Genomic DNA, 21,601 nt, shown 5'->3' with positions numbered 1-21,601 from the left:
TGAGTTTTATCATTTCTACTTATAACTGTCCAAAATCTAATGTCCCATCCAATAAAAATAAAGATTTTCGATATAAATAATATTTGATACATGTATTTATTTCATTCAATAAATCGTATACGTGTTAAATTCACATATTTAAAGCACATGTATACATAATCAAAATAACATTTTTTAAATAATGAAATGTATGATTTTAAGTTGATAATAAAAACATATATGTAATATATATGAGATTAAAATAAAAAATTTAAATAGATAAATACATCTGATTAAAAATAGTAAATATAGCACACTCAAATATTATAATTTATTTTGTGCATAAAAGAGTATTTTAACCATTTCTCCAACAGAATTAGCATTTAATTTGTGACATCTGGGTTAAAAAGTTTGTAAAGATATAACAAGTTGAGTGGATTTTTTTTTTGAAAAATAGTAAAAATTATATGAAAGTTAAAATAAAATTTTGGCGATGCTGTGAGTTTTTTAATTAATTCTATATTTTAATAATTTCTCCAACAAAATTAATTTGCGATTAACTGACACTAACAATCGGAATCCAAACAAGATAAACAATGAAAAGAACATACAGTTAAAACGAAAGTCAGCCATATCTATATATAGCATAAGCAAACTACCAAGACAGTTACCGTCTCTCTCGCTATTCCCCTGCATTAAAATCTCTGTCTTTTTCACTCATTTCTTTCTCTTACAAACACTTTTTCCCATATTTTCTCTCTTTGTTCACATCCCTTCAATTCCCAGAATCTTTATATCTCTTCTTTCAGGTACATAATCTCTCAATCTCTCCTTCTTCTTTCCCTGTCTTTCTTCTACGTATATCTTTCTTCCCCTGTTTTAAGATTTCAGGTTGCTTAACAAATAAACTTCCAGTTAAATATTTATTACCCCGCGTAAAAAGTAGGACTTTCGTATGCAGTTTATAACAACAAATTCATTTCTACTGTATTTACCTCTCAAAAGCTTTTCTTAGAACCGTTGATACTTCATATTATCTTTTACCTGCCTCTTGTTAGTGACTGTATCATTAACAGGATAGCCTAGATGATGCCGGAAAAGCAAAGGCATCCGACGGGACAGGAACAAAGTCCAGCTTCGATCCAAAACTCAGGTATGCTGTAATATTCACATGTTTATGTTTCTCATGGAACCAAATGGCTGAAATTACCAATCTTGAGGGATCTGTTTTTGTTAAGGCCAAGGCAAGTTTGAAGAAATCATCATATACGATGAACTGAGGAAACAATTGGAGCATGTTTCCCTAGCTCTGTTTAAAGAACTAATCCGGCGTTTCGCATGGCGCAAAATCGACTGGAGAAAGTTGTTTCTTGCCGGTGCAGTTATGTCAATAGCTGGGATAATACTCCCAACCTTTTTACTTGCTTATCACCGTAACAGCCGGTTCGAATCTCCGAATGGTACCATGCATTTGAGCAAGAACTTGACAGAGGCAAGGTTGGATAAATCTCAGCTGGTTACAAGTGCTCCCTTTGTTTCACTGAATTCATCTATCGAATCTAAAGAAAGCGCTAGAGTTCTTCGTATGAGGCAAAACAGGAGGAAAACGATTGATGTACTAAAGGTTGTACATCCTCCCCCTCGTAGATCGGTGCCCCGTCACTTACAGGTGAAGATCTTAGAGCTGTTTTATAAAAGTATGATCAATAGATGGTATTGATAATCTAAACTATAGTGTCATGACTTCTGATTCAGAGATACCTTCAGTCATTATCATCACATGAGGCTCTTCTTTATGCTAAAAGGGAAATCGAGCATGCACCATTAGTCGAGAACGTAGGCAATGATTCTTATCTGTACGCTCCGGTATTTCAAAATATTTCGATTTTCAAAAGGTACGGTACATTTCATAACAGCAACTGTGTTCTTATGGTAATAATGTATAGAAATTCAAATTTCTTGTCTTAAACTATTAGGAGCTACGAGTTGATGGAGATGATACTTAAAGTCTACATTTACCGTGATGGAAAGAAGCCCATTTTTCATCAACCTCGTTTGAATGGTATTTATGCTTCTGAAGGATGGTTTATGAAGTTAATGGAGGCAAACAGGGAATTTGTTACAAAAGAACCAGAAAAGGCTCATTTATTTTATCTGCCATATAGTTCACGCCAGCTGGAGTTGGCACTTTATGTCCGGAACTCGCATAATCTCAGACCACTGTCAAAGTTCCTAAGGGACTATGTGAACATGATAGCCTCAAAGTATCCCTTTTGGAACCGTACACATGGATCTGATCATTTTCTTGTTGCTTGCCATGATTGGGTACAGTTGTCTGCTTTATTCTTCAATCATCTACTGAACATGGTCATTGTTTGGGCAGTCGGAGCGCCTGCCAAACAAAGAACCGAGCCTCGGCTGTGGTGCTCCGTTCTTTGTTTTGCAGACAGTGACCACCTTTACTGGACCTCAACAAACAGACCATTTTTATATATGTATATGCATGTGGAACTTCAAAATCTCCTCTAACCTGCATCTTAACCATTAGCAGGGTCCTTTCATAACCACGGAGCATGTGGAACTAAAAGATAACGCCATAAAAGCTCTATGCAATGCTGACCTGAAAGAGAATTTCGTTGCTGGAAAGGATGTTTCTTTACCAGAAACTGCCATAAGAATTGCCAGTAAACCTCTTAGAAATATTGGTGGTGGGATCCGAGTTTCGCAGCGCCCGATCCTTGCTTTCTTTGCTGGAAAAATGCATGGAAAGGTCCGTCCCAAACTTCTCAAGCATTGGCTAAACAAAGATGCAGACATGAGAATCTATGGTCCTTTATCGCGTCGAGTTTCTAAAAACATGAGTTATGTTCGGCATATGAAATCGAGTAAATATTGTATATGCCCTATGGGATATGAAGTGAACAGCCCTCGGATTGTGGAGGCTATATATTACGAGTGCGTGCCAGTGATTATTGCAGACAACTTTGTCCTACCTTTAAGTGAAGTCCTAGAGTGGAAAGCATTTTCTGTGACGGTGGCTGAAATCGATATTCCGAAGCTAAAGGAAATTCTCTTGGCTATTCCGTTGAAAAGGTACCTGCAAATGTTAATGAATGTGAAGATGGTGCAGAAGCATTTTCTATGGAATCCAAATCCAATGAGATATGATCTGTTCCACATGATACTCCATTCTATATGGTATAACAGGCTGAACCAAATCCAAATTCCTCAGTCCTAGCTAGCTTTGATAAATGGGAACATTTTGCAACAAAGATGGATAGCTCCAAAGGGCCAAAACTACAAAGATGGATAGCTCCAAAGGGCCAAAACTAGTGACTAAGCAGCAAGCATCAGCTGACACTATTTGAAGGCTTTTATTGCCTAAGGAGCTGGTCCCATCACCCATTTTCAGATATCAGTGCTTGGAGCTGGATACAGTACGGCAGATGCCTATGCCAGAATGTGTATTGTTGATACAGAGTGTATATGACATGATATGAATATACCAACATGTTAAAATTCGTAAAACACAAATTATCAATAACTGTATAAATATAAATATCTTAGACTCAATCATCACACAAAAAAAGTACAAACACCACATAAATATGTGAATTTCAGTAGCTAAGTACCTCGACCAATTATATTTGACGTTGACCCTTTAAAACCCTTTCGGCCTCAAAATTCTTGGAGCAAATCAACTGAAAATTGATTCAAGAAATCTACACACCAATAGTTGTTGTTTTTTTCTTCACTTCAAAAGTTAGGCCAAGAAATTTAGACATTTAGACTGAGAACATCTGATCATAGCCTAGAAATTTAGACTGAGAACATCTCTTTATTTATTTATTTATTCAAGGAAACATGTTAATTACAAACTTATTATACCATTGCTAATGGATCCTGTTGGTCATCAAGTTCAAGGAACTTATTCACCCAATCCAAACCAAAGCAACCTTCCGTTGAGAAGTCAAAGAATTCGTCCACATCAATGCTGAATTCAGAGTTTTCAATTTCATCACTTCCTTTTACTACCTCTTCTTCTTCCATCTGGACAGTTTCCCATGCTTTGTGAGGCACAATTTGTTCCGAGGAGGAAGTTTGTTCTGTTCTGACATCATGGTTTATCATTTTCTTGCTCAAATGGGAATTCCAGTAGTTCTTAATTTCATTGTCTGTTCGCCCTGGAAGTCTCCCAGCAATCAAAGACCACCTGTTTCCCAGCAGTTTATGAAGCCTAATAATTAAGTCCTCTTCTTCATCTGATATGTTGCCTCTCTTAATGTTAGGTCTCAAGTAGTTCAACCATCTCAACCTGCAACTCTTGCCGCATCGATTCAAACCTATACATCAAAACAAACCAACCCGTTAATTCCAATGCTCCAAAAATGGAGTTTCTCTTCAACAGAAAGTAAATTACCTGATTTAATGGCGATTGTTTTCCATCTCTTTGCACCATGAATCTCAATATATTTAGCCAATCTTCTATCTTCCTCAGCTGTCCATGAACCTTTGTTAAAAACCCTTTTGCTCACTCCAGCCTTCTTTGGAGCCATTATTAGCCAACAGTCAGAAGAGGCAAAGAGTGAGAAGGGGAGACTGAGATGATTAGTGAGAAACAAGAGAAGCGAAGTGAATGAGTATAAAAACATGGAGAGAGTTTGGCGGTTAATGAAGCAGAGAATTGAATGGTCAGTGAGTGGCTCCTAGATATCTACCCTTCTTGGCAAGCCTAACATATACGCTCTCAACTACCAGTTCTGTTTGGACTTTGTTAACGTGGCAGTACCAACCCTTGAGGAATTTTTAGTTTGTTTTTTTTCTCTGATTCATTCTGAAAAGGAAAACAAAAAGAGTTGGATTCACTTGGTAAAGCTGACCCATGTTTCAGTTTTGGACAGGCCGGACCAAAACCCAATCCTCAACAACTACATCCAAATACAATTTTGGTTAAAATTAATAGGTTGGGCCGGGCTAAGGCTTAGTTTCAATTTTTTTTAAGTTCAGGCCCGTTTTAGACCCAGCCAGCTCAAAAGCTGTTTTATTATTCAAAAATTAATAAAATATTTGTTTGGATTGACTCGATTAAGTAACGAACAAGTAAAAAAATAGCGGAAGAAATTAAGAAATTGAATATACAAATTTAATGTGAAAAACCCTTCCAAAGAGGATACAAAACCACGAGTAAAGATAATTTTACTATAATGACAAACGAACAAAGAGTACAAAAGATAGAGATAAAAACTAAACCCCGAAAATCGAAAATAAAGAACCCTCAAAACGTAAACACGAAATTCTCCAAATGTGTTATGAGTTCAAATATTTTAATGGGTGTATTTTCTAAGGTTGTAAAAGAGCCTATTTATAGGCTAAATTCGTAGGTTAAATAATGAAATAATCTAGATTAATCAGAGTTACACTGAAATAAATAAACAGAGTTTAATTGGGAGAATATCTCTCAAATTTGATTGAAATATGAGGCATACTCAACAAATCTCCACATTGACTCATATTTCCACAACGCCATCTTTGTCAAAATCCACCACGGGCCTATCTTGGACTATGCAGGGAATTAACTGAGTCAAATATGTGCTTAGAAGCTAGAAGACTTCTAGCATTCGACTTGTGCAATGCCAAATCAAAACTAACTCGGGTTTGATTTTCACGAATACAGTACCCTAACTTTTCAAAACTTGTATCCAAAAGAAAACCTTTCTTCAACGAAATGGTCATACCTTTTTCGCTCCTATAACCAAGTTATCTCCGCTCCAAATGAGTTAACTTCGACTCCGTAACGAATGAGGGACATCTGGTTTCACCGATTACTGTAGAACCTTCCAGAATATAAAAATTGTCGATCTTATCTTTTAACAAAATGAGAGCCCTACGAGACACCTTAATGTCGCTTGACTCGATGTTGATTCTGCAACCTTTCGAGTCTAAAATACTTAAGGAGATGAGGTTCTTTTGTAAATCAGGTACATATTTGACATCTGAGAGTGTCCTAATCGTCCCATCGTGCATTCTAATTTAACAGTACCAATACCGATTACCTTATTAGATGAACCATTTCTCATGCGCACAACTCCACCTTCAACCAAATTGTATGTAGAGAACCATTCTCTGTTGGAGCACATATGAAAAGAACACCCTGAATCTATGATCCACTCAGATGTAAGCTCAAAGCTAACGCTCGTTGGCATTAACAAGAAATCATCACAGCTTTTGTTGGTCAAATTAACACCAACTACATCTTCCTCGTTACTCTTAACAACCCTTTTATTTCGCAGTTTATAACAATTTGCTTTGACGTGACCTAACTTCTTACAATAGCGACACCTTTTGTCTCGCTTCTTTGATGCTACCAAAATGGAAGCTTGCCTATCTGCCTTGCTATCCGAACCAAACTTATAGTTAAGTTTGTCTTTGTAATAGGGCCCAATTGACCCAAGTCCAAATAAAATTAACAGTCCAACAAATACAGGCCCGCACAAGCCCAATACACCAAAAAAACAAAAAGGAAAGGAGAACCCTAGCCCCGAATGCACCCAGCAGCCGCTTGTCTCCCAACTCCGCCTCCAGCAGTTCCCAGGCACCGCACGTCTCGGAATCGACCACCCCATGCGCGCCGTTTGCTCCACGTTCACCTGCGAATGCGGACTCAATGAGTCCGAAGAGAAAAAAACAAGCAAAATAATTGTATTTTTATTTCTTTTTTCGGCCTATAAAAGGCCCTTCTATAATCTGTAACAGGGGACAGATATTACAGAAGGAGTGATTGACAAAGAAATCAAAAGCAAAAACAGAGAATACAAATTTATTTTTTAAAGGTGAATCAAGTTTTGTAGTTTTTATTTTATTTTATTTTATTTTTTATCTTTTCTTTTTTTGCGTTTTTAAAAAAAAAGGAAAAACAAGGAAAAGGGGAAAGGATTTTACCCCATTCACCGAGGACGCCAGACCAGTGGCCATCTCCGTCGTGATCGGAGCGCCGGCGTGGGCTGAGGAGTGATGCGAGGAAGCTAGGGATAAAACCCTAGCAGAGCACCTGTTGTGTTTTTTTTCCCTCATTCGGTCCTAAATGATTTTGACAAGGAGGAAAATTGTTTTAATTAACAATCAAAACGGCGTCGTTTCGTCCAGGCCCTGACCCGCGCGGTGACTCGACCCGAAGGGGAGGATCCGTGCGCTCTGACGTCACATGGGATATTTGCGCAGTTGGCCCCTCCAGTTTGCAGCGCATTTCAATTAAACTTGTTTTGTTTTTTTTTAGAAATTGGGGGCGCACATTTTATTTTTGCTTCAATTTGGTCCCTTGCTGTGCAGCGTTTCTGGAGGGAGGGAATAATTTCCCTTTTAGTCCCCCATAGTGGCGCGCGTGTTCAAGTGGGCCCTTTCTCTTAAAATTTTATTCAAAATTCGCCCCATTTTTGTTTTTTAAGTTCAATTTAGCCCATTTTTTTCCTTTTATTTTTATTTTTGAATATTTATCATTATATTGTTATTTATTATTTATTATGGTTATTATCATTATCTTTATATTCATACACGCATGGTTTTTACATAATATATATGCATTTTTTTTTGTAGTACATACGCATATTTTTATATCAAATATATACATTTTTATATATGTATTCTTTAAAACCTTTCTTGAATACTTGCGTATTTTAATGCATACGTTTTTATATATATTTTTTTTAAAAACTTTTATATACTTTATATTTTATATATACTTATATATTTTTTATTTTGTAAATATTTACACATACTTTTTTTATCTTTATTTTATTTTCATAGTTTTCGTACACATATATACATGCATTTTTATTAGTTTTTTTTTATTTGATGTGTTTCATTCCTTCTTTTTAGTTGTAAATTTAATTATACAATGTACTTGTATATGCTTGTAAATATTTGTTTGAAATTAGGGTATCCGTTCCAGGTTATACCTTAACCCTTTTTTTAACCTCCCTTTTAAAAATATATTTTGCTTTTCTCAAAGTATTTAAATCATCATATTTTATAAATTCTAAAATATTTGGTATTCCTGGTTCTCGTGAGAGGTCGTGTCCTAACTTACTGGATCGCGATTATTTTTTTCGATGAATTTAGGAAGCCAAGTATTTGTTTTGCAACAAATTCACAAATTTTAAATAAAAGCTTATTCTCGGGAATTCAGAATGTTGGGTCCTAACTTACTGGTCATGACATTTTCTTTTCGAAATAAGAATTTTCAAAAACAAAAGGCAATATTCGGGTGTTTTGAGGTTTTAAAAACATTGTGCCCTAACTTACTGGGTGTGGTGTTTTATTTCTTTGAAATACGAGTTGTCTTATTATTTTAATCCATTCATGAAATAAAAAGCTTCATTTTAAAGTCTTTTCAAATTTTTGACACCAAGGCATTTAAAATCAATTTGGTACCAATTTTGGGCGTTGCGAGGGTGCTAATCCTTCCTCGTGCGTAACTGACTCCCGAACCTATTTTCTCAAATTTCGCAAACCAAAATTGTTTTTAAGGTGGGCCGATCACACCTTAATAAAGGATCGGTGGCGGCTCCAGTTTTGTTTTTTTAAGTCGACAACCAAAATTTTTGTTTTCAAAAACGGTTTCGACAGCTTGGCGACTCCACTGGAGATTTTAGAGAGTCGAGTCATAAACTGATTATATTTGTCTTTGTGTCGAAAATTAAAAGTTTTTAAAAAATTCATGAGTTCCCTTCGCACTCATTGATGTTTTATCATGGTATTTTGGAAACTTTGCATTTGCATTTTGCATTTCGCCCTTAAGTGGGAGCGAGAAACTAGTCCTTCGTGAGGTTTTCACCTTCGTGCAGGGTAGTGGATCGCTTCCGGGATACATCCGTACCTATGTCTTCGTGAGATTTTCATCTCCGTGCAGCCATAGGGAAATGTGTCCCCCTGACTGAACTCGATCCACATGAGCCTATAATGGGTGAAGATCGAGGAACCTGCTGGTTCGGGTACCCTTACTCTAGAAACTAAACCGCATATAGTGAGCTTTAGGAACTTGCCCTAGGTAGAACTATTCCAAAACCCTAGTAGATTCCTAATAAGTGTTCTTGCCATGTTATTATATTTTTATATGTGATACTGACTTGTTTTATTTTTGCTTTGATTGCATGACATCATGATTGCATGACATTTCATTGTAAAGGCGTTGGTTCATATTCGGTTGCCAAATAGGAAGCTTATCATGGGAAATGGGTTTCTTGATAGAGTGGAAGACAATGCGGCTGTCCGGGTTTGGTCTGAGAAGATACAGCGTGAAAAAGGTGACAATTTGGCTGTGGGACACGTATCAGAGTTATGGGACTTCACTCGTGTTAGCGCAGCCCAGAACAACTTGCAAGAGTTGAAGGAAATTTGGGATCAATGGGATAATGAGGTTAGGCAGTTATTCTATTTGAATTATGGGGATTTGCCTTATTTACTTGACATGAAGGTAGACAAGCGTTTGTTTCGAGCTCTTGCCCAGTTTTGGAATCCGGCCTACAGTTGCTTCACATTTGGAAAGGTTGACTTGGTGCCTACAATAGAGGAGTACACGGCTTTACTTCGGTTTTCGAAGGTTCAGGTGGATAGAATTTATTCGAATGCGGTGAATGTACCAACCTTCTTGAGGAAGTTGATGAGTATAACAGGGATGAGTGAGCAGTGGGTTACAGCTCGGATTAAGCAAAAAGGGGATAGTAGGTGTATTCCTTGGAAAAGTTTGAAGGACCTCATTTTAGCACACCCAGATGCGAGGAAGAAAGGAGACGTCTTTGCTTTAAGTATTTATGGTCTAATTTTGTTCCCTAAGATTTTGGGGCATATTGACGAGGCGGTCACTGATTTTTTCGATCGGCTTGATAAGGGAGTTACACCAGTCCCGATAATTTTGGCGGAAACCTTTAGATCGTTGAATGTATGTCGAAGAACGGGAGAGGGTAGATTTATTGGATGTGCACAGTTACTACTTGCGTAGTTCCACAGCCACTTTTGGAAGGTTGATAAGGTTTCATATCAGGTCTTCTCTGAGAGTTATTCACCGTTGAAAGAGATAGTGGCCACGTCAAGGAGAGATGACATCTCGGAGGAGAAATGGATGTCGATCTTTCAGAGTCTACAAGAAGAAGATATTGGGTGGAGAGCTCCATGGTTGCTTCCAGATGATATCCTATATAGGTGTAGGGATTTCGACTAGGTTCCATTGCTCGGGATTTGGGGAGCTACTGGTTATGCCCCATTGCTAGTATTAAGACAATACCGGTCAAGACAGTTTGTGCCTGCCACTCAAGGACTAGCTGAGTGTGAATTCTTGTATAAGGATGATGGCTACAAAAAGAAGGCTCGTGAGATGGCCAATGCGTGGAATCAGACTCGTCGAATGAAGAGATTAGCCGTGGGTCCAATGACAACTTCTGAATATAACGAATGGCGTGTTAGGAGGATTAATGACAACATTCCTGGGCCATGTTCAGAAAATAGTCAGTCGATAGAGGAGCATTTGCGCGTCGTCCCTTCTGAGCTGGAAATCATAAAGTAAGACCTCGAAAGAAGGAATGCAGAATTAGAGAAGAAAGTAGAGCAAATGGAGGAAGAAAATGTGAATTTGAAGTTGGACATAGATGTTCAAAAGCAGGAAACCGAAGGCCTGAGGAAAGGGAAGCGCAAAGTCGAGGAAGATCTGAACAGCTTGAAGACGGATTATAAGAGGCTACGTCTGTCAGTAAGAACTGCTGGGTTGGGAAAATCCTTAGAACAGTGGCGTCAAGAGGTTCAAGAAGAAAAAAACAAGGCTGGTAGATGGGAAGAAAGATTCCAGAAAGCACAGATGCAAAACAGATCGCTCGAGAAGAATTTGTTAGAAAATCAAGATGAAAGAGATAAATTAAAGGCTAGAGTGGTTGAACTTGAGAAGATTGTTTATCAATACCGAAATCGTAACTCAGTGGCGGAACTACAAGCAAGTTTAAGCAGAATCGAACAAATGAAGAAAACTATAGAAGAACTAGAAGTGACATTACAGAATGGTGAAGCCAGGATTGAGTATTTGGAGGCAAACAAAGATCATCAAAGCGAACAGCTTCACTATCTCCAGAATCAGGTTAGAAGTAGGGATCGTGTTATGGGACAAGCCTTGGTTCAGATTCGAGAAGTAGTTGATCACTTACAAACTCTGGCAGTACAAGCTGACACATTGAGCGTAAAGTATGAATTAGAGTCAGACCGGGGACGGGAGTTAGCCCCGTTACTTCAAAAAATCAAGGTCTTAAGTATTAGGGCGAAGTCGTATTTGTAGTCTATTCTATGTAAAGGGATTTGTTTTCTAATAAAGTTTTCCAAGTGAAATTGAATCATAACTAACGCCTTTCTTGCATTCATCTCATGCATCGCATCATATGCATTCAAAACCTTTAATTGATCCTAATTAATTAAAATTATTGCTCAGTTAACCTGGAAACCAACCAACTAACCCGACACCGATACGGCACTCGAGCAAAGACAAAAGATATGGATTAGAGATTAGAAAAGCTTGAACAGCACTAGAAGGAGATGCAAGACCGGCTTCAGCTACAAATGCAAGAACAGTTAGACAAGATGAAGCAAGAAATGTCTGAGAAGATGCGGGAATCTCAAGAGGATATAGTGGCAAAGTTAACCCGACTGATAACAAAGGGAGGTGACAAAGGAAAGGGCCCCATGGCAGATGTTGATGAGGGAAACGATGATGAACTTTTCTATCCTCCAGGTTTCACCCCTCCACATGAGTGAGCTCAAGCTGAATACCCACGTAAATCTACTGTCACCATCATGCCTCAGCAATTTCGAGCTGGTATTTCGAATCTCCAAACTGGGTCGGGTTTTAATCCCGAAAGCAATCCTATTAACTCCGCCATCCCTGACTTTGATGAAGTGGTTGAGAAGGAAAGGGTGAAGGAAGAGTTACCGAATCAGTTGGAAGAAGGATGCAGGTGGCTCGAAGAGAAGTTCAAGGCGATGGAGGTTGCTGAGAGTTATCGAGGCATTGACGCGAAAGAGCTGAGTTTAGTGCCAGATTTAGTACTCCCTCATAAATTTAAGATGCCTGAATTTGAAAAGTACAATGGGACAAGCTGCCCAGCAGCTCACATCACCATGTTCTACAGGCGAATGACGGGTTATGTTAACAACGACCAACTCTTGATACACTGTTTCCAAGACAGCCTTACTGGGGCAGCATCCAAGTGGTACAATCAGTTGAGCCGTGCCACGATTGGATCATGGAGGGACTTGGCACAATCGTTCATGAAACAATATAGTCATGTGACTGACATGGCTCCTGACAGAATCACCATTCAGAACATGGAGAAAAAGCCAAGTGAAAGCTTCAGGCAATACGCACAGAGATGGAGGGAGGTCGCAGTCCAAGTTCAGCCACCGCTCCTGGAAAAGGAAATGACCATGTTGTTCATTAACACCCTGAAGGCACCGTTCATTACACATATGTTAGGAAGTGCCACAAAAAGCTTTCCTGACATAGTCATGAACGGCGAGATGATTGAGAACGCCATCAGGAGTGGGAAGATCGATGCTGGAGAGAGTAACAGAAGATCGGCCTAGAGGAGGAAGGAGAGTGAGGTGAACAACACGAGCATGTACAACAAGGGTTACTCGAAGTCAGTAACAGTGAGTCAGCCAAGAAATGTGGCTGCCAGTCAGCAAAACTCGTCGAGACAGGAGGACAGTACAAGGCGAAATGTTGAGAGGCCCCAATTCACGCCAATTCCTATGTCGTACAGGAAACTATACCGAAATTTATTTGACGCACACGTAGTTTCCCCTTTTTATCTGAAGCCCTTGCAACCCCCGTATCCCAAATGGTATGATGCAAATGCACAGTGCGACTATCATGCGGGAATAACAGGGCATTCTATAGAAAACTGTACGGCTTTTAAGAAGTTGGTTGAAAGGCTCATTGGTATGGGAGTCGTTAAATTTGATGACGCGACCAAGGCAGAAAATCTATTACCAGACCACACTGATGGTGGGGTAAATATGGTGAGCGAAGACAGAAGAATCAAGGCAGATATTGCGGATGTAAAGACTCCTTTGAGAAGGGTCTGGAAGGAGATGGTGAAAAGGGGACTAATCGTCTCAGAAGGAAACTGTGAAAGGAAGAGGAATTACTGTGAGTTCCACCATGAAGTGGGGCATGAAATCCAAGAATGTACGGAGTTCATACAAGGCATGATGGACAATAGGGAGGTGAAATTCTGTGAAGGAGTTCAAGAGGAAAGTGATGTATACGCATCAGAGTTGGCGTTGGGGGTCCCGAAGGTTAACCGTCCTGTGGTCATCATCTCGCGACCTCAGAAAAGTGAGGTTGGGGCACGAACAACACTAAAAGTAATCATTCAAAAATCGACCGTGTTTACTTACAAAGATAACATGAGGGTTCCTTGGAATTACGATTGTAATGTGACAATCCCGGGGAAGGAGGATGTAATCAATAGAGAGGAGCAGGATGAAGGAAGGCACCACGAACAGATGAAAGCACGAGTCGAGCCAATAGGAGAGGAAACTTCAGTTGGAAAAAAGAAGAACGTGGTTAAACCCGAATTGTTGGTCAATGAACCAATCAAAGAGGAGGAAGCTAGAGAATTCTTAAAGTTCATAAAGCATAGCGAGTACAGTGTTGTGGAACAGCTGCACAAACAACCTGCTCGCATATCTGTGCTAGCTTTACTCTTGAACTCGGAGGGACATCAGAATGCACTACTGAAGGTGCTAAATGAAACTTATGTGGCCGACGATATCTCTGTTAACAAGTTGGATCGACTGGTCGGCAATATAAGCGCTGATAATTTCATCTCCTTTAGCGATGATGAAATACCACCTGGGGGTATGGGATCTACTAGAGCTTTACACATCACTGCAAGGTGTAAAGGGAGTATATTACCGGGAGTCCTGGTAGACAACGGGTGGGCACTGAACGTATTACCTCTATCCACGCTCAACAGGCTACCTATGGATAGTTCACATATGAAGTCATGCCAGAATGTGGTGAGAGCGTTTGATAGCACCGAAAGGAGGGTCATGGGGAGAATTGATGTACCTTTGTTAATTGGCCCAACTGTCTATGAGGTAGACTTTTTGGTTATGGACATCAAGCCTTCTTACAGTTGCCTATTAGGAAGGCCGTGGATTCATTCAGCGGGTGCGGTACCGTCATCGTTACATCAAAAACTGAAGCTGGTGTCAAAGGGCCGGGTAGTGACGATAGATGCTGAAGAGGATATCATTGCATCTGTGACTAACGATGTGCCTTATTTGGAGACGAGTGATGATGCAATCGAGTGCTCTTTCTGTTACTTGGAATTTGTAAATGCAACATTCATCCTTGAGGGAAACAAGATCCCGATGCCGAGAATATCAAAGACCACAAAAATGGGTCTGCAATTGACAGTAGGAAAGGGGCTTTACCGAGAAAAGGGTTGGGGAAGTATCTTTAGGGCCGAGTTGATGCTCTAGTATTGAAGGACAAGCAGGACCGTTTTGGCTTAGGATACAAGCCAGACGCTAAGTAGAGGAAGATAGAGCAAGAAAAGAAGCGGGTAAGGAGAAGGGCTCGTTTGACAGGGGATGAAGTTGAATGGGAACCCATGACCTTTCCTCACTTATCCAAGACTTTTGTATCGGGAGGATTCCTCTATCAGGGGGTCAGAAGTATTAGTACGGAGTTGGAGAGTATTCATGCCGTGTATGAAGAAGCGACGGGGGGAAGAACCTTGCGGGATATTCGTCCTTATGAGTCGGGAAGGGCGCTAAACAACTGGACTGCAGAAGAGATACCTGTAGTTTTTAGGATTTCCTCAGAGTAATGTCCAGAACACCCTTATTGCTTTTTAGCCTAGCAGTGATAAGGATTCCTTTGTGAAATAGGCTCATGTCCAGAAAATTGTTATTTTAATAAAGTTCATGTTTGCAATCATTCCTGGAGCAAATCTTTCTTTCCATAAGAGCAATTATTTTAAAATTTTCCCAAACTACACTTGCATTTCATTCATGACCATATTCCTGAATCCATATTGTTTTTATAACAGGTCCCACGATATCAATGATACGAATGTCACTCTTACAAATTTAGAGTCTCCTTTTGAACGAAACATGTGTTTAGAGGGATCGCATGATTTTGAGGATGACGAAGACTGTGGTTTGTCTCCTGACTTGTTGAAGATGGTAGAAAGGGCTGAGAAGAAAATCTTACCTCACAGGGAATCAATAGAAATTGTGAGCTTGGAGGAAGGTAAAGAGGTGAAGATTGGGTCGGATATTTCTGCAAAGACAAAACAAGACCTCATCGAATTACTCCGAGAGTTCAAGGACGTGTTTGCATGGTGGTTGAGTACCGACATCGTAGTCCATCGTCTTCCTATAAGAGAAGATTGCAAGCCAGTGCAGCAAAAGCTCAGAAGGATGAGGCCTGATATCGTGTTGAAGATAAAGGAGGAGGTCCAAAAGTAGTTTGATACCGAATTTCTGCAAGAGGTCAAGTATTCTGAGTGGGTGGCCAATATCGTACCAGTTCCAAAGAAAGATGGGAAAGTACGAATGTGCGTGGATTACCAGGATTTGAACAAGGCTAGCCCAAAAGACAACTTTCCATTGCCCCACATCGACACATTGGTAGACAATACTGCGGGCTTTTCATTATTTTCCTTCATGGATGGCTTTTCAGGGTACAATCAGATAAAGATACATCCTGATGACATGAGAAAGACTACGTTCATTACGTTATGGGGGACGTTTTGTTATAAAGTGATGCCGTTTGGATTAAAGAATGCGGGAGCGACATACCAAAGAGCCATGGTAGCCTTGTTCCATGATATGATGCACAGGGAGATCGAGGTTTATGTGGACGATATGATCGCGAAGTCCAGAACGGAGGAGGAACATGTGCAGGTCTTAAGAAAATTATTCTTAAAATTGAGAAAGTTCCAGCTCAAGCTTAATCCAGCGAAGTGCACTTTTGGGGCCAGGTCAGGAAAATTGCTAGGCTTCGTGGTCAGTGAAAAGGGAATCGAAATTGACCCAGACAAAGTCAAGGCAATACGAGATTTGCCTCCACCTCGCACTCAGAAAGAAGTTCGAGGTTTCCTCGGAAGACTGAATTACATCGCCAGGTTCATTTCACAACTGACTGAGAAATGTGGCCCTATATTTCGTCTTCTAAAGAAACATAATCCTGGTACTTGGAGTGAAGAATGCGAAGAAGCCTTTAACAAGGTGAAACAATATTTGTCTAATACTCCAGTGCTGTCACCGCCTAGCCCGGATAGGCCCCTGATATTGTATCTGACAGTGTTTGATAATTCCATGGGGTGTGTGCTAGGCCAACATGATGAAACAGGGAGAAAGGAAAGGGCGATATATTATCTCAGCAAGAAATTCACTGACTGTGAAATGAGATATTCGCCTATCGAGAAATTATGCTGTGCTTTGATTTGGACAACTCGGAGATTAAGGCAGTATATGTTATACCATACAACTTGGTTAATTTCAAAGTTGGACCCGTTAAAATATATGATGGAGTCAACTGCTTTGAATGGGAGGATGGCCCGGTGGCAGATCTTACTATCCGAATTCGATATAGTCTATGTGAGTCAAAAAGCTGTAAAAGGGAGTGCAATTGTTGACTTCCTAGCTAGTAGAGCTTTGGAGGACTACGAGCCATTGAGTTTTGATTTCCCAAATGAAGACCTGATGTGTATAGCCGCTACTGAAGAAGATCCCCAAAAAGGCCACAGTTGGAAGCTAAACTTTGATGGGGCCTCGAATGCTGTGGGCAATGGAATTGGGGCAGTTTTAGTATCCCCGGATGGTGATCATTATCCTTTCACTTGCAAATTGGATTTTGATTGTACAAACAATATGGCAGAATACGAAGCGTGCATCATGGGTATTCGTGCAGCCATAGAGCGAGGAATCAAAGTATTAGAGGTCTATGGAGATTCGACATTGGTTATATATCAGCTCAAGGGTGAGTGGGAGACGAGAGATCCCAAATTAGTCAGTTATCGAAAGTTGGTCCTTGAATTGATTAAAGAGTTTGAGGACATCACTTTCTACTATCTCCCACGAGATGAGAACCAAATGGCTGACGCACTGGCTACTTTAGCTTCCATGATCAAGGTGAAGAGACGTGAGGATATGAAGCCTATCCAAATGAGTATCTACGAAGACCCGGCTCATTGTTACAATATCGAAGAAGGAGAAATCGATGATAGCCCTTGGTATAAGGATATTCTACGATATGTAAAAAATCGTGAGTATCCTGGCCAGGCAACGGAGAATGAAAAGAGAACTCTGAAAAGACTAGCCATTGATTATGTCTTAGATGGGGAGATCTTATACAAAAAGGGAAAGGATCAAGTTCTGCTAAGATGTGTGGACGCCGTGGAAGCAAAGAAAATCTTGGAGGAAGTCCATGAGGGCATTTGTGGAACGCATGCTAGTGGTTTCACAATGGCCAGACAGATTATGAGATTCGGGTATTACTGGTCCACCATGGAAGGGGATTGCATCAATTATTTTAAAAAGTGCCATAAATGTCAAGTCTATGGTGATAAAATGCATGCACCTCCTTCACCTCTTCATGTCATGACTTCTCCATGGCCTTTCTCCATGTGGGGTATGGATGTCATCGGGCCAATATCGCCGAAGGCTTCAAATGGGCATCGTTTCATATTTGTGGTTATTGACTACTTTACAAAATGGGTAGAAGCTGCTTCGTATGCCAACGTTACAAAGTCATCAGTCAGTAAGTTTTTTAAAAGGGAGATCATATGTCGGTATGGAATGCCTGAGAGAATCATATCCGACAATGCGTTGAACTTGAATAATAGCTCAATAGCAGAAGTCTGCAGTCAATTCAAGATCAGACATCACAATTCGTCACCGTATCGCCCGAAAATGAATGGTGCAGTAGAAGCGGCCAATAAAAATATAAAGAGGATTGTAGGGAAGATGACTGAGACTTACAGGGACTGGCACGATAAATTACCGTTTGCCCTCCTTGCTTATCGAACGTCAACCAGAACCTCCACCGGGGCAACGCATTTCTCCTTAGTTTATGGCATGGAGGCAGTCTTGCCCATCGAAGTTGAAATCCCTTCTCTCCAGGTTTTGTCTGAACTACAATTGGATGAAGCGGAATGGGTTCAATCTCGATACGATCAGTTGAACTTGATAAAGGGAAAGAGGCTAAAGGCTATTCAGCATGGTCAGATGTACCAGAAGAGAATGATGCGAGCCTACAACAAGAAAGTCCGACCCAGAGAATTTCACGAGGGGGACTTGGTGTTGAGAAAAATTCTTCCTCTACAAAAGGATTTTAGGGGGAAATGGATGCCGAATTGGGAGGGTCCTTATGTTGTAAAAAAGGCCTTTTTTGGAGGAGCCTTGATCTTGGCTGAAATGGATGGAAAAAACTTGTCTAATCCGGTAAATTCAGATTCGGTGAAGAGGTACTTTACTTGAAGAAGGGAAGGAACCAAAGTGAAAACCTGCAAAGGGCGCTTTGATTCCAAAAAAAAAATAGAGAGGCTAGGGTGAAAACCCGCAAAGGGCACCTTAAAACCAAAGGGGATTTGAGTTGAAAACCCGAAAATGGCGGCTCAAATTTTGATTGTCGCGTGGTAGTCTTGTTGTACCTAAATCGGTAGAAAGGAATAGATGACATCTTGGGGCATCAACAAAATACTGTGAATTTCCTAAACACGTGTTGAATTCAGAAGGGTCCTCGAAAAGCTATATAGAGAAGTTCAAGCAGAGATATCTGGGGCACATGTTCATAATATTTGTATTGAATTCATTGTTTTAGAATATTTCATTCTTTTCTTTCAATATAAATATCCCCAGATAATTCCTCTATCATTGACGATCCATCGCGAGCTATGCTTCTAAATTAATTTTGTTTTATTCATCGTTATGATCTTCTCGCAAGCATGTTGCATTAGAATGACGATTAATGGACTAGTAAAACTTTCACAAGGGAAGTTTTCGTATTACTCTAGAAATCTTTAAATAGCTCAGGAACCTGAAACAGGACTATTGTTTAGACCTTTACCGGGTTAAAAGGATGGAGATATCTAGGAGTTAAGAGTCAAAATTGAAATTTTCAAGTTTTGACGAAGCGTTGTTATCACAAAGGAAGCCTTAATGAGCAATAATGACTTTAAAACATTCAATATTCATTTTTCATGACATAACATCCAAATGTCATTCATACACGCCTAGTTAGGAGCATTTGATTCATTCTGATCATAACATCCTACTAATTAGGCATAATTATGCTCATAAAGTGAATCATACAGGTCATGTTTCACAGAGAGCAGATTGGTGAAATCATAAAGCCTTGTCTCCCTGAGCAACAGTGGAGCAGGTTGAAAAGCAGCAGATCTTGCCTTCCCATACTGGTGGCGAAGCAGATCAAAGAAAGTAGATCTTGTCTTCATGTACTGGCATGAAGTAGATCAAAGGTAACATATCTTGCCTTCCCATACTGGTGGCGAAGCAGATCAAAGGAAAAAGCAGATCTTGTCTTCATGTACTGGTGTGAAGTAGATCAAGGACATCAGGTTCTGTCTTCCTATATCGGTAGCAAAGTGGATCGAATATACAGGTTTTATCTTCCCATACTGGTGGCGAAGTAGATCGAGGAAAACAGATCTTATCTCCATAAGCAGTAGTGGAGCAGATCAAAGATGGCAGATTTTACCTCCCTGAGGTTGCAGTGGAGTATATTGAAGCCAGTAATTCTATCGCCCCGGTCGGCAGTGAAATCGATCGAAGAAAGCAGATCTTGTCTTCATGTATTAGCGTGAAGTAGGTCGAAAAAAGCAGATCTTGTCTTCCCATACTGGTGGTGAAGTAAATTGAAGATACAAGTCTTATCTCCCTGAAGTTGCAGTGGAGCAGACAAAAGTAACCAATCCTATCTCCTTGAAGTTGCAATGGAGTGGATTAAAACCGCAGATCTCATCTCTCTGAGGTTGCAGTAGAGCAGATCACATCAGATTTACCCTTAAGTTGTAACAGAACAAATTGAAGCTATAAGTCTTATCTCCCTGAAGTTGCAGTGGAGCAGATTAAAGATAGCAGATTTTGCTCTTTTGAGAAGCTACAACATATGAATCCTATCTCTCCGACATTCCAGTGGGGGAGATTGGAGCACCAGTTCCTACACCTCTGAAGATGCAGTAGGAAGGAACAAGGCTACTAGAAAAGAAGCACTGAAGAAGTTAAGGCTCAGTATGGCCAGGCGCAATTGGGCCTTATAGTCTTTGCTCTGTTCTCGTTTCACGACAACGAGCAAAGAGGGGCAGCTGTAATAGGGCCCAATTGACCCAAGTCCAAATAAAATTAACAGTCCAACAAATACAGGCCCGCACAAGCCCAATACACCAAAAAAACAAAAAGGAAAGGAGAACCCTAGCCCTGAATGCACCCAGCAGCCGCATGTCTGCCCAACTCCGCCTCCAGCAGTTCCCAGGCACCGCACGTCTCGGAATCGACCACCCCATGCGCGCCGTTTGCTCCACGTTCACCTGCGAATGCGGACTCAAAGAGTCCAAAGAGAAAAAAACAAGCAAAATAATTGTATTTTTTATTTCTTTTTTCGGCCTATAAAAGGCCCTTCTATAATCTGTAACAGGGGACGGATATTACAGAAGGAGTGATTGACAAAGAAATCAAAAGCAAAAACAGAGAATACAAATTTATTTTTTAAAGGTGAATCGAGTTTTGTAGTTTTTATTATATTTTATTTTATTTTATTTTTTATCTTTTCTTTTTTTGCGTTTTTAAAAAAAAAGGAAAAACAAGGAAAAGGGGAAAGGATTTTACCCCATTCACCGAGGACGCCAGACCAGTGGCCATCTCCGTCGTGATCGGAGCGCCGGCGTGGGCTGAGGAGTGATGCGAGGAAGCTAGGGATAAAACCCTAGCAGAGCACCTATTGTGTTTTTTTTCCCTCATTCGGTCCTAAATGATTTTGAAAAGGAGGAAAATTGTTTTAATTAACAATCAAAACGGCGTCGTTTCGTCCAGGCCCTGACCCGCGCGGTGACCCGACCCGAAGGGGAGGATCCGCGCGCTCTGACGTCACATGGGATATTTGCGCAGTTGGCCCCTCCAGTTTGCAGCGCATTTCAATTAAACTTGTTTTGTTTTTTTTAGAAATTGGGGGCGCACATTTTATTTTTGCTTCAATTTGGTCCCTTGCTGCGCAGCGTTTCTGAAGGGAGGGAATAATTTCCCTTTTAGTCCCTCATAGTGGCGCGCGTGTTCAAGTGGACCCTTTCTCTTAAAATTTTATTCAAAATTCGCCCCATTTTTGTTTTTTAAGTTCAATTTAGCCCATTTTTTTCCTTTTATTTTTATTTTTGAATATTTATCATTATATCGTTATTTATTATTTATTATGGTTATTATCATTATCTTTATATTCATACACGCATGGTTTTTACATAATATATATATATGCATTTTTTTTGTAGTACATACGCATATTTTTATATCAAATATATACATTTTTATATATGTATTCTTTAAAACCTTTCTTGAATAC

General features: G+C 39.9%; 3 protein-coding genes across 3 annotated transcripts; 2 read left to right on the top strand and 1 right to left on the bottom strand.

The window, feature by feature from the left end:
- Positions 1–788: 788 nt before the first annotated feature.
- LOC107929318 (probable glycosyltransferase At5g03795) lies at positions 789–3,217 on the top strand. The gene is made up of 5 exons (XM_041098579.1): positions 789–1,132; positions 1,218–1,648; positions 1,735–1,874; positions 1,956–2,304; positions 2,531–3,217. Exons 1-5 carry the CDS (start codon positions 1,066–1,068, stop codon positions 3,215–3,217), a joined length of 1,674 nt encoding a protein of 557 aa, XP_040954513.1. The 5' UTR covers positions 789–1,065.
- Positions 3,218–3,797: 580 nt separating this feature from the next.
- LOC107929319 (transcription factor MYB3) lies at positions 3,798–4,723 on the bottom strand. Its single transcript, XM_016860706.2, has 2 exons — positions 4,400–4,723; positions 3,798–4,322 (listed from the first exon to the last, which is right to left on the bottom strand). Exons 1-2 carry the CDS (start codon positions 4,629–4,631, stop codon positions 3,862–3,864), a joined length of 693 nt encoding a protein of 230 aa, XP_016716195.1. The 5' UTR covers positions 4,632–4,723; the 3' UTR covers positions 3,798–3,861.
- Positions 4,724–12,624: 7,901 nt separating this feature from the next.
- LOC121220361 (uncharacterized) lies at positions 12,625–14,502 on the top strand. The gene has a single exon (XM_041100052.1). The coding sequence runs from the start codon at positions 12,625–12,627 to the stop codon at positions 14,500–14,502; it is 1,878 nt and encodes a 625-aa protein (XP_040955986.1).
- The last annotated feature ends 7,099 nt before the right edge of the window (positions 14,503–21,601 follow it).

Source organism: Gossypium hirsutum, chromosome D08, assembly GCF_007990345.1.
Source record: "Gossypium hirsutum isolate 1008001.06 chromosome D08, Gossypium_hirsutum_v2.1, whole genome shotgun sequence".
NCBI lineage: Eukaryota > Viridiplantae > Streptophyta > Magnoliopsida > Malvales > Malvaceae > Gossypium > Gossypium hirsutum.
This window is presented reverse-complemented; position numbering and strand designations above follow the sequence as displayed.

Bases quoted from the DNA above. Each gene is read 5' to 3' on its own strand.
- LOC107929318 (XM_041098579.1), top strand. From the start codon at position 1,066: ATGATGCCGGAAAAGCAAAGGCATCCGACGGGACAGGAACAAAGTCCA. The intron at 1,133-1,217 runs GTATGCTGTAAT...GTTTTTGTTAAG, and splicing joins AGCTTCGATCCAAAACTCAG to GCCAAGGCAAGTTTGAAGAA. The intron at 1,649-1,734 runs GTGAAGATCTTA...CTTCTGATTCAG, and splicing joins CGGTGCCCCGTCACTTACAG to AGATACCTTCAGTCATTATC.
- LOC107929319 (XM_016860706.2), bottom strand. From the start codon at position 4,631: ATGTTTTTATACTCATTCACTTCGCTTCTCTTGTTTCTCACTAATCAT. The intron at 4,323-4,399 runs GTAATTTACTTT...TTTGATGTATAG, and splicing joins AACAATCGCCATTAAATCAG to GTTTGAATCGATGCGGCAAG.
- LOC121220361 (XM_041100052.1), top strand. From the start codon at position 12,625: ATGTACAACAAGGGTTACTCGAAGTCAGTAACAGTGAGTCAGCCAAGA.